Source organism: Oncorhynchus masou, chromosome 6, assembly GCF_036934945.1.
Source record: "Oncorhynchus masou masou isolate Uvic2021 chromosome 6, UVic_Omas_1.1, whole genome shotgun sequence".
In the NCBI taxonomy this organism is placed as follows: Eukaryota; Metazoa; Chordata; class Actinopteri; order Salmoniformes; family Salmonidae; genus Oncorhynchus; species Oncorhynchus masou.
In genome coordinates this window covers 33,395,618-33,409,044 of record NC_088217.1, presented here as the reverse complement: position 1 = coordinate 33,409,044, position 13,427 = coordinate 33,395,618, and the positions used below count along the sequence as shown (strand labels likewise).

The 13,427-nt window shown below is 41.8% G+C and overlaps 1 protein-coding gene across 1 annotated transcript in view; it reads left to right on the top strand.

The window, feature by feature from the left end:
- The window catches only part of LOC135541935 (activin receptor type-1B-like), a 31,309-nt gene extending 18,428 nt beyond the window's left edge, over positions 1-12,881 (top strand). Inside the window, exons 2-9 of the mRNA XM_064968442.1 lie at positions 3,150-3,395; positions 4,845-5,111; positions 5,331-5,561; positions 5,712-5,879; positions 6,315-6,471; positions 6,626-6,750; positions 7,720-7,850; positions 8,227-12,881. Coding sequence (XP_064824514.1) covers positions 3,150-3,395; positions 4,845-5,111; positions 5,331-5,561; positions 5,712-5,879; positions 6,315-6,471; positions 6,626-6,750; positions 7,720-7,850; positions 8,227-8,352 — 1,451 coding nt within the window. The 3' untranslated portion in view covers positions 8,353-12,881. The remainder of the gene's footprint in view (positions 1-3,149; positions 3,396-4,844; positions 5,112-5,330; positions 5,562-5,711; positions 5,880-6,314; positions 6,472-6,625; positions 6,751-7,719; positions 7,851-8,226) is intronic.
- The last annotated feature ends 546 nt before the right edge of the window (positions 12,882-13,427 follow it).

Sequence of the window (13,427 nt, the reverse complement as noted above, 5' to 3'; positions counted from 1 at the left end):
GGCATCACTACTCTGGATGGTTCTGACCTAGAATATGTGGACAACTACAAATTCCTAGGTTTCTGGTTAGACTGTAACCTCTCCTTCGACTCACTTTAAGCAATCCAAAATTAAATCTAGAATTGGCTTCCTATTTCGCAACAAAGCCTCCTTCACTCATGCCTTAACATACCCTCGTAAAACTGAGTATCCTACCGATCCTTGACTTCGGCGATGTCATTTACAAAATAGCATCCAGTTTGCTGAGTCAAGTATCACAGTGCCATCCGTTTTATCGGGTGTATATATATTTTGATTTGTTTAACGCTTTGGTTACAACATGGTTCCATGTGTTGTTTCATAGTTTTGATGTCTTCACTATTATTCTACAATATAGTAAAAATTTAAGAAAAACGCTTGAATGAGTGTCAACTTGACTGGTACTGTACGCATACATACATACACATACATACACATACATACACATACATACACATACATACACATACATACACATACATAAACGCATGCATACATACACGCATGCATGCATACACGCATGCATGCATACACGCATGCATGCATACACGCATGCATGCATACACGCATGCATGCATACACGCATGCATGCATACACGCATGCATACATACATACATACATACATACATACAGTACCTGTAAAGTTGACACATCTCTTGACTTTTTCCACATTTTGTTGTTACACCCTGAATTTAAATTGGATTGAGATTTTGTGACTGATCTACACACTATCCCATAATGTCAAAGGGGAATTTTGTTTTTTGATTTTTTTACAAAACTGAAATGGCTTGAGTCAAGTATTCAACCCCTTTGTCATGGCAAGCCTAAATAAGTTTGGGAGTAAAAATGTAAGTCTGTGGCCAATAATGGTTGTTCAACAACAAAGACCAGGGAGGTTGCCCAATGCCTCACAAAGGGCACCTATTGATAGAGGGGTAAATAAAATAAAAAGCTGGCACTGAATATCCCTTTGAGCATGGTGAAATTATTCAAAAACATGCATCCTGTTTGCAATTAGGCACTAAAGTAATACTGCAAAAAAAAATGTGGCAAAGGAATTCACTTTTTATCCTGAATACAACGCATTATGTTTGGGGAATACACAACACATCACTAAGTACCACTCTTCATACAATATTTTCAAGCGTGGTGGCTGCATCATGTTATGGGTATGCTCGTCATCGACAAGGACTGGGGAGTTATTTAGGATTAAAATAAATGTAGCCTGATAGAGCTAAGCACAGGCAAAGTCCTAGAGAAAAACCTGATTCTGTCTGCTTTCCAACAGGAGACAAATTCACCTTTCAGCAGAACAAAAGCCTAAATCACAAGGCCAAATATACACTAGTTGCTTACCAAGACTACATTTAATGTTCCTAAGGGTCCTAATTACAGATTTCACTAAAATCGGCATGAAAATCTATGGCAAGACTTGAAAATTGCTGTCAAGCAATGATCAACAACCAACTTGACAGATCTTGGAAGAATTAACAAAAATAATAATGTGCAAATCATGTACTATCCAGGTATGCAAACCTCTTAGACTTATCCAAAAACACATATGGACTCCGTGGGTTGAATACTTATCTAATCAAGATACACTGAGTGTACAAAACATTATGAACACCTGCCTTATCCATAACCTAAACTGACCAAGTGAAAGCTATGACCCCATATTGATGTCACTTGTTAAATCCACTTTAAATCAGTATAGATGAAGGGGAAGAGACAGGTTAAATAACGATTTTTTTAAAGCCTTGAAACAATTGAGACATGGATTGTGTATGTGTGTCATTGAGGGTTAAAGGGCAAGACAAAGGATTTGAGTGCCTTTGAATGGGGTATGGTAGTAGCTTTGAGTGTGTCAAGAACTGCACTGCTGTTGGGTTTTTCATGTGTGTATCAAGAATGGTCCACCACCCAAATGACATCCAGCCAACTTGACAACTGTGGGAAGCATTGGAGTCACCATGGCTTGACGAATTGAGGCTGTTCTGAGGGCAAAAGTGGGTGCAGCTCAATATTAGGTGCGTGTGTGTATATACTTTTTTTTTACGCTGTTAGAGGACCCGAAAAGGAGAAAAAAATAGAACTCTTACACTCTTACACTCTTACACTCTTACACTCTTACACTCTTACACTCTTACACTCTTACACTCTTACACTCTTACACTCTTACACTCTTACACTCTTACACTCTTACACTCTTACACTCTTACACTCTTACACTCTTACACTCTTACACTCTTACACTCTTACACTCTTACACTCTTACACTCTTACACTCTTACACACTGTTCAACTGATGACCGAAGTCCGCCTGCAGGAACCCAGTCTGCCGCAAGAGTGCGATGAGCCAGGTAAAGCCCCCTGCCGGCCAAGCTGTCCCCTAACCCAAACGACGCTGGGCCAACTGTGCACTGCCCTATGGGACACCCGGTCACGGCCAGTTGTGACAGAGACTGGGATCGAACACGGGTCTGTAGTAACGCCTCAAGCACTGAAATGCAGTGCCTTAGACCACTACGCCACTCGGGAGGCCCCTCCATCCAATAATATAAATGGCAGAGACATTTAAAATGGCCACAATTGTTTCGTGGCCCGCCACCGAACGCGTCTTTTGAAGATGTCATGCAGTTTGATTTACAGTTGATAAGTTCATATAGTGTTTTTTGGATGAACCACCTCTGTAGGGTAGGGGTGTTACGCTGTCGTGGTGTTTTTTGGATGAACCACCTCTGTAGGGTAGGGGTGTTACGCTGTCGTGGTGTTTTTTGGATGAACCACCTCTGTAGGGTAGGGGTGTTACGCTGTCGTGGTGTTTTTTGGATGAACCACCTCTGTAGGGTAGGGGTGTTACGCTGTCGTGGTGTTTTTTTGGATGAACCACCTCTGTAGGGTAGGGGTGTTTTTTCATTTGGAGGAAAAATGTAATAAACACACAGTTAATCTGTTTGTCTATAGTCCTATGCTTGGTGGCACTGCTGCTGTCTTTGAGAGCCCTCTGCTGGATATGAACTTCATTCTCATACAGTGGAGAAGTGAAAAACGTCACTTATGTGTCAATGCCAGACACAACTTCATAAGCAATTACAAAATATTGAAATACTCCCTGTCTCTCTGTTTGCAGCTTTGTGGTGTAACTGCACCACGGCCCAGTGTCAGAAGACTGGCTCCCAGTGTGAGACGGATGGGGCCTGCATGGCCTCCACGTCCTTCATCGACGGCCAAGAGCAACACATTCGTATTTGCATCACCCGGGACAAGCTGGTACCCCCGGGCCAGCCCTTCTACTGCCTGAGTGCTGAGGGCCTCCTCAACACACACTGCTGCTACACTAACTACTGCAACAGCCTCAACCTCAAAGTTCCCTCTGGTGAGCTTCACACATTCCACAGGCTATCTGCTGCCATAGAAGACATGGGTCTCAAACAGTTCAGAGTTGCGTTTGGGTTGTTATGTTTACTCATAAATATATACTGAACAAAAATATAAATGCAACATGTAAAGTGTTGGTCCCATGTTTCATGAGCTGAAATGAAATAAAAGATCCCAAAAAATGTTCCATATGCACAAACAGCTTATTTCTCTAAAATGTGCACAAATTGGTTTACATCCCCGTTAGTGAGCATTTCTCCTTTGCCAATCTAATTCATCCACCTGACAGGTGTGGCATATCAATAAGCTGACTAAACAGCATGATCATTACACAGGTGCAACTTGTGCTGGGGTCAATAACATTTCCCCAGTACAATGTGCAGTTTTGTTACACAACACAATGCCACAGATGTCCCAAGTTTTGAGGGAGTGGGCAATTGGCATGCTGACTACAGGAATGTTCACCAGAGCTGTTGCCAGAGAATAAGCTGCCTACAATGTAGTTTTAGAGAATTTGGCAGTACATCCAACCGGCCTCACAACCGCAGACCACGTGTAACCACACCAGCCCAGGACCTCCTCATCAGGCTTCTTCACCTGCGGGATGGTCTGAGATCACCCAGACAGTTTGTAAAACTGTGAGTTTGCACAACCAAATAATTTCTACATAGACTGTCAGAAACCGTCTCAGGGAAGCTCATCTGCGTGGTCAACACAGTCTTGTATGGCGTCGTGTGGGAGAGCACTTTGCCGACGTCAACATTGTAAACAGAGTGCCCCATGGTGGAGGAGGGGTTATGGTATGGGCAGGCACAAGATGCGGACAACTAACACAATTGCATTTTATTGATGAAAATTTGAATGCACAGAGATGCCGTGACGAGATCATGAGGGGCATTGTCCTGCCATTCATCCGCCGCCATCACATGTTTCAGCATGATAATGCACAGCCATCACCCATGTCACAAGGATCTGCACACAATTCCTGGCCTGCATAATCACCAGACATGTCATCCATTGTTTGGGATGCTCTGGATCGATGTGTACGACATCGTGTTCCAGCAACTTTGCACTGCCATTGAAGCGGAGTGTGACAACATTTCACAGGCCACAATCAACAGCCTGAACAGCCTGATAAACTCTATACGAAGGAGATGTATTGCGCCGCGTGAGGTAAATGGTGGTCACAACAAATACTGATTGGTTTTCTGATCCACACTGCTCGCTTTTTTTTTTTATGCATCTGTTGGTCACAGATACTTATCTGTATTTCCAGTCATGTGAAATGAATAGATTAGGGCCTAGTTAATTTATTTAAAATGATTTCCTTATATGAACTGTAACTCAGTAAAATCTTTGAAATTGTAATGTGTTGCGTTTTTAATATTTTTGTTTGTGAATGTGAATTATGTATTTATTCTCATTGTCTCTCTTCCCTCTTTCCCAGTGACTTTGCGGCCGGGCCTGGGGGGCGGCTTTGGCCCTGATGGTACATGGGGTCCAGTGGAGCTGGTGGCAGTGGTCGCAGGGCCCGTCTGCCTGCTGTGTGTGCTGCTAATCATGGCTGTGTTCCTGTTCCAGTACCACCAGAGGGCCTACAGCCACAGGCAGAGGTTGGAGGTGGAGGACCCCTCCTGTGACCACCTCTACATGGCCAAGGACAAGACCCTGCAGGACCTCATCTATGACATGTCCACCTCTGGATCAGGATCTGGTCAGTGCAGCACAGCTGGGGCTCTCTCGGGGTCTGATCTATCTCAATAAATGTGACTGTAGCTTTAATGATGTCTTCCATAGATAAAGAAGATCCATAGGGGGAAATGTGGTTGACATTAGGCAATGTGATTCATTGTATGACTGAATATTCCTCTTTTTTTGCCTTGTCTCTGTGTCCCGTATGTCTCGGTCCTCTCCGTCCTCTGTCTCTGTGCAGGCCTCCCTCTGTTTGTCCAGCGGACGGTAGCCAGGACGATCGTGCTGCAGGAGATCATAGGGAAGGGGCGTTTCGGAGAGGTATGGCGGGGCCGCTGGAGAGGAGGAGACGTGGCGGTGAAGATCTTCTCATCCAGAGAGGAGCGCTCCTGGTTCCGGGAGGCTGAGATCTACCAGACCGTCATGCTGCGCCACGAGAACATCCTGGGATTCATCGCCGCGGACAACAAAGGTAAACATTGGCCGTCATCGTGTGACATCACATAAAAAATATTCCCCCTCGAAGAGCACTTCTTGTAGCTATCTGGTGTTCAGGTCAGTTTTTCGTATTGTGTGGTGTCTAACAATTGGTCTCTAAACTTAGTCTCTCTGTCTCTCATAGATAATGGCACATGGACCCAGCTGTGGCTGGTGTCAGACTACCACGAGTACGGCTCTCTGTTTGACTACCTGAACCGCTACTCTGTGACCATCGAGGGCATGATCAAACTGGCACTGTCGGCTGCCAGCGGCCTGGCACACCTGCACATGGAGATCCTGGGCACGCAGGGTGAGTGTGTTGTACTTGTGCCCATGTGCAAACTGGATTGCATGTTGCTGTATGTGTCAATTCTTCTGGGCTCTTTGATTTGTTCCCTACTCTACCTTTTCCTGGCCTGTGCAAACAGTGAATGTAGGCCATGCTTACTAGCTGATAGGAAACTCCAGGGTTATTGATCTGCCTAGTTTGATTTGCATAGCAGCCCCTCTAAAGTAAAGCATCTATTGATAGTTCAGTTATTAACATCATTCAACATATTTTTATAACGTTGTTGACTGTCATTGGAAGCCAGTGGTATACTGCAGATAACCATGATCAATGTTTGATTTAAATGAATTGGAAATCATAAAACACCTGTTTCACACGAACATGTTACATAAGTTCCATTGATTGCCAGGAATGCAGTGATTGTCAGGTAGTCTAACTCTCTCTGCCTTCCTCTAGGTAAGCCTGGTATTGCCCACCGGGACCTCAAGTCTAAGAACATCCTGGTGAAGAAGAACAGTACATGTGCCATCGCTGACCTTGGGCTGGCAGTGCGCCACGAGTCCACCACCGACACCATAGACATCGCTCCCAACCAGAGAGTGGGCACCAAGAGGTACAAACACACACATGCCATCAACCTTAAGAAGTACTTGATTTCCCAACTTCACCTACTGACACCCCCCCCTCTCTCCCACATACCACAACACATACCACCACCTATCAGGGATATAGACCAGCTTACAAAGACCTATTTTTCTCTGTGTCAGGTACATGGCCCCTGAGGTTCTGGATGAGAGCATCAACATGAGGCATTTTGATTCGTTTAAGTGTGCAGACATCTACGCTCTGGGCCTGGTGTACTGGGAGATCACACGCCGCTGCAACGCTGGAGGTCAGACAGGCTCCCCCTCAGCACACTCTGGCTGGGTTCCAACTGGCACCCTATTGGCTATATCAGGGATCATCAACTAGATTCAGCCTCTGGATGTTTTTTTTCTTGAGGGGATGACCAGGGGGCCAGAACATAATTGCAAATCATTTGTAGACTACAAATTGACCTAAGAACCCCAAAGAGATATATAATATTTGATTAAAACAATCTTTGCAAACCTTCCTTATATTTGTATACAATCACATACACTGAATGTACAAAACATGACAGACTGACCAGGTGAATCCACGTGAAAGCTATGATCCCTTATTGATTTAACTTGTTAAATCCACATCAATCAGTGTAGATGAAGGGGAGGAGATGGGTAAAATAGTGATATTTTTTTAAACTTAAGACAATGTGTGCCATTCAGAGGGTGAATGTGCAAGACAAAAGATTTGAGTGCCTTTGAACGGGATATGGTAGTAGTTGACAGGCGCACCGGTTTGTGTCAAGAACTGCAACACTGAGTTTTTCATGCTCATCAATTTCCTGTGTGTATCAAGAATGGTCCACCACACCAAGGACATCCAGACAACTTGACACAAGTGTGGGGTCAACATGGGCGGCTGTTCTTAATGTTTTGTACACTCGGTGTATATCTCTATTATGCATAGGAATGCTTTGGAACCGATTTCCAATGTTAAAATAACTTGAAGCTGATTTGCTGGTGTTTTCAGTCTTTTATGTCTAACAATAAAAAATACAAAAACCTGGGACCAAATAAAATCGCCTGTGCGCCGAATTCAGTACACCAGTTGGGAACCCTGCCCTATTTATTGCCCATATGACCCGCTATAGTAGTGCACGATATAGGGAAAAGGGTGTCATTTGTGACGCATACAGTATCTCTATCTTAATGTAGTTAAAAGTTTATTTCATCATCAATTAGAAACTGGGCCTTACCTGACATTTGACCTCTGCCCTTAGGTATCCATGAGGAGTACCAGCTGCCCTACTATGATCTGGTGCCCTCTGACCCCTCCATAGAGGAGATGAGGAAGGTGGTTTGTGACCAGAAATTACGGCCCAACGTGCCCAACTGGTGGCAGAGCTACGAGGTAGGGACAGACACATGTAGATAGATATGCATGCTCTTTTAAGGTCAATCAAACAGTCCTATTATGATAGCACAGCAGTTGCTCACTAATATGAAAGGGTCACTGGTTTCTTATAAGTATTACATTGTATACTTGTGTATTTTAAATTATGTTATTTTGCCGGGCTTGTTCTCTGGGGATGCATTGGTGGTTTTGATAAGCTTGTTTAGCCCTGTGAATATCTGCACCATATTTGCATGTATGACTTTATCTAATTTTCTTCATGTTCGCTCAATCCTACATTATCCCTGAGCTTTAAGGTAACACTACATTATCACAGAGCTTTAGATAACAGTCTACTTTCTCTCCTTCTTTGCCTCCCTCCCCCTCCCCCCAGGCCCTGCGTGTAATGGGGAAGATCATGAGGGAGTGTTGGTACGCCAACGGAGCCGCCCGCCTCACCGCCCTGCGCATCAAGAAGACCCTGTCCCAGCTGAGTGTCCAGGAGGACATCAAAGTCTGAGAGGGTTCTGTCCCAAAGACCTGAGGAGAGCGCTAGGGACTCTGTCCCGCACTAAAGTATACTGAGAGAGAAAGAGCGGGGGACAGTGTATTTTCCAATGAACGCACAAGTTAACAAAAGAATGAAATGACAAAAGCAAAATGTAAAAAGAACACATAAAAACTTTCCTGCCAGTATTTTTAAAGCCACCACTGTTTGAGTTGTGACCAGCCCTACCTCACCCATTCAGCCAAAACTACTGACAACCCCTTCCCTGTCCCCAACCTACCCCACCCTTCTGTCCCTGCAGCCCCCCTTCCCCGTTCTGTTCCTACTAAAATGGCTGCCAACAATTACTGCTACTACTACTACTACTACTGCCCCTGACAATGCCCATGTTAATCTCAATGGCAGGATATATACTGTATACAACTGTGTATTTATTAACAGAATGTGTCATTTAATTCTAAACCCTTTTTTTTCTTAGTAACTTTCCCCAAGACTTATCGAAGGACACTAATGGTTTTACCCTATACATTAATTTATTTTTGTTCTGTTTATCTTTATACTGTATTCATGCCATGTTGACTCGATGTTGGGAGAGGTCTGACTGCTTTCAGTGTTTTCTTTGTCAGGGAGTATATAAGGGGAAGGTACAGTCTTTCTATGAATTCTGTGTAGGGGTCATTCCACCAATTCAGTGCCTTTTGAGATATCTAACTTGGTGGGGAAAAAACATTTGATTTCACCTCATTTTTACATTCTGTCATAAAGAGCACATGTTCAACTTAATAAAAAAACATGTTTTCCCATCTTGAGGTTAAATCAAATTTAAAAGACTATAGTATGTGCCTAATTAAGTAAAGTATATAGGTTGATTAACAGTGTTGGCTGATTAAAGAAGAAATCGTCATGAATCCTCTTGACAGGAAATGGAAGCTTATTGTGTGCAACAGGGAGGGGAAATTGAATGCAAGCTTCACAACAACAAATATTTTAAAAGATTCTAGCCTGTCTATCTATGAGTAACATGGTTGATGTGTTATACTTGACCCACTCAGTTTTCCACCACAAAACACCAGAAAATGGCCAGATAGAGTAGAACCTGCTCACTTACTTTTGCACTATGATTTGACTATTAGATGTTCAGAGTTCCACCATATTAAAACGAGAGTTCAGTTCACGTAACAGGATATTTTTTTTCTTCCTTAAAATGAATAATCACATTTTAAAATATATAATCTTCAGAAATGACTATCGGAGCAAAAAATTAAATAAGGCTTTGCAATTATGGGGGAAACTTGGAGCAATGTTGATGTTAAAAACCTCTACAGGATCTGTGTCCCTATACTGGGACGGTTGAGATAATGTGCGCTAATGTGATTAGCATGACATTGTAAGTAACAGTAAACTTTCCAGGACATAGACATGTCTTATATAGGCAGAAAGTTTAAATTCTTGTTAATCTAACTGCACTGTCCAATTTACAGTAGCTATTAGAGTAAAAAAAATACTATGCTATTGTTTGAGGAGAGTGCATAACAAACTTTTATCACAGCAACTGTTTTGATACATTCACCTCTGAAGGTAAATAATGTACTTACATTCAGTAATCTTGCTATGATTCGTCACCCTGAGGGTCCCAGAGATAAAATGTAGGAACTGGGTTCTACAGTTTGAACCCTTATTGTCTCTGCTCCACACTCACCCCGCCCGGCCATCTAGATGTGTGAAAGTTAGTGTATAACCTAATGATCCATCATGTATGACATTCCTGGGAGTGTGTCAACTTAAATGTTATATTACCATATTTTTGTATGTTCTCTGTAGTTATCTACTTGAAAATGTATCAATTGACCATTTCGGCCCATTTGGGCAAACTTGATACAAAATATTGTCAAGTATTGCTATGCTTCAATGGGTCAATCTCAAACTTTGCACACACACTGCTAAATTGCACCTAAACTGCAATATTATATTATGGCCTTTCTCTTGCATTTCAAAGATGGTGTGAGAAAAAATAGAAATTGCTTGTTTTTCTGTTCGTATTATCTTTTACCATCTCTAAAGTGTTATTCTCCTACACTAATTTCACATTTCCACAAACTTCAAAGTGTTTCCTTTCAAATGGTATCAAGTATATGCACATCATTGCTTCAGGTCCTGAGCTATAGGCAGTTTGATTTGGGTATGTCATTTTAGGTGACAATTGGAAGGAAAAAGGGTACAATCCTTAAGAGGTTTTAAGTGGGTAAAAATCTTCCTGGAAGTCAGAGGGTGCATGGAGGGACAATTCAAAATGCTGGCACTTTAACAGAAAATCTGATTGATTGAATTCTCCCTGTAGTCTATATTAAAGGGTACTTCATATGTCTTTTAAAATTCAATATTGGTGCATAATTTTTATTTAAAATATCAAAGGGAAGCAAAAGGCACTCATTTGTGGAAATGATCAAGTTGTAGACGGATCTCTCTGTTGTACATATAAACTAAGAAATTGTTTTTTTAAATCAATGAGGACCAAGTCTTCCTCATTTATCGGGTCATGTTATCTATCATTTATGGTAGCAGTGGACTGTGAGTCACAGAGATCAGCTTCCATAGTTTCTTTAAATCTAAGTTTCCCATTACTACATCCATTGTTGTAATGGAACTCCTATTGCCCACTTAGAGGCAGGAATGGTCCATACAAACACCTGGCTCTATGGTATTTGATGACGATGGACTGTATTGTAGCCATTTTGTAAACACTCGCATCAATTGCTGTTATGATGATTTATTTAATTTTTTCTCACAATACCTCCATGTATGTTTCCCCTCATGTTATATTCTCCCTGACCGAGTATTATCACTGTACATACAATAACTTTTTTAAGTGTGACTATATATGACCCTTTTTTTATTTGAGTTTCCATTGATATTTTAATAATGTTTTGGAATGTTTACCAACAGTTACACTGGTTACTGGTCTTGGATGGGAGACAATTGGAGAGGCTTATATGTGCTGTCAATCAACCACTGATAAACCAATGGAATATCTACAAAGCAACACTACTGTATACTGAGTCATTGAAAGCACATACTGAGTCCCTCCTATTTGATGTCTCCCATTACTATAGAACAGTATTTGATTTTTTTTGTCTATTCCACTCCATATTCATAAATTATACCCCACCTACATTACCTCTTTGATATGCAAATTGTAAATAGTTTGTATGATGGATGATGATTTATCTGTCAAATCTTGTTTTCACCATGTATTCTGTTTTCAGGAAAATAATATGTACTGTTAAATTTGTCGCTTTATTTTATTTTTTGTTGAGCACAAACTCAAAAGGTACTGCTGACGTGAAGTCTCCTTTCTTGTGTTCCTAATCCTCCCAGTTTATTGCTAGTTCCTAGAAAAGGCTCTGCAGGGCCAATGTGTGCACTACTCACTCCACAGCACCTCAACCAAACTGTTCTCAACACCCATCACTGTTTTACTGCAGATCACACCAGTGACTACAGAGGGTGTTTATAATATATTAATTTAGCATTTTAATCACAGTTATTCAGATTTGGTGATTGGTAAATACCTCTCACAGATTTCTTCACATTTTCATAAAGCTAAGTAACAGTGAAGAGTCCCCAGACCCTCTGTAAAGAGTGCTTATTCAGCGTGGCTGTAGCACAAAAAGATTGTCGTTACACTTTTTTGTGGTAAAATACTACTGATACTAATCAATGCTGTTCGACAGGAAATATACATGGCCTGGATGCATTTATTTGATTTAATGTGTTAGTTTATGACCATGTCACACTCGCCTGTACTGTATATTATTTGTTTATAGTTCTTGGGTGATGGCCAAGAGGACTTGGCGTGTGTACATGTGCATATTTTTCCTGAAAATGTAGTTGCTTATGTTTTTGGCTGTGAGTGGTAGACTGGGCCTGGGTGTTGTCTGCGTACTGTTAGGTGAGTTCAGATTTTCTGTCCTTGGTTGGGAAGTGATCCTATGTAAACATCATAGGCCATGGATGAGATGTTTCTCTGGCCTTGTGTCTCTACATCACATTCTGTTAAGGGGAATTATGACAAGATGAAATGTTGTATGCTGTTGTATTGCGCTATGGAGTGTTTAAGCAATAAGGCACGAGGAGGTGTGGTATATGGCCAATATACCACGGCTAAGTGCTCTTCTTATGCACGATGCAACGCAGAGTTCCTGGATACAGCCCTTAGCCCTGATATATTGGCAATATACCACAAACCTCCGAGGTGCCTTATTGCTATTATAAACTGGTTACCAACATAGAGCAGTAAAAATAAATATTTTGTCATACGGTCTGATATACCACGGCTGCCGGCCAATCTGCATTCAGTGCTCGAACCACCCAGTTAATGAAGTGACGAATGATGAGAACGCCCAGGTCTCTGTCCAGACATCTGGACAAAGAAATCAAAATAAGCTTTTAAAACCAAGTGAAAACCTTTTCAGGACTAGTATCCAATCATGTATATCAGTAATATTATATAGCCTATAGTAATAAATACAACTGTTTTCCTACATGGTTTGTCTTTATTTGCTCACACCAGTATGTACATCAATACAAAAACAGTTTATAATACTGCATTTGTGTATGCATCTTCCAATGTTTTTCAGATACAAACTTAATGTCTTCCGACCCCTCATTCAAATCAAAAGGAAAGTTCTAGTTGAATGTCTCTATTCCCTGTAATAATGCTTCGTCCACAGTTTCTGATTTGTGTGGTCAGCAGTCTCATTACCCAGACTTAGGGCTAGATTGTATCAGATCTGCACAAGCCTACACCCGCATAGCAGTAGTTTGAGGTCGGCGGTGCAACTGCTTTAGAGCAGTCAAATCCACAAGCGACTCCCGGCATTATACCTAAAGCAGACATTTCTATATAGACTACACTTTCTCGTTTGGTAATTAACATGAGTGAGAAGGGTGTGGCTTTTTGACAATGATCACACAAGCAGCTGCTCACCGACTTGAACATTTGAATGCGCCAACGGTGTTACACCGCCAACACATCTATCGCCGGTTAATTCTTGATCTGATTAAATCTAGGCCATAGTGTTACCTCA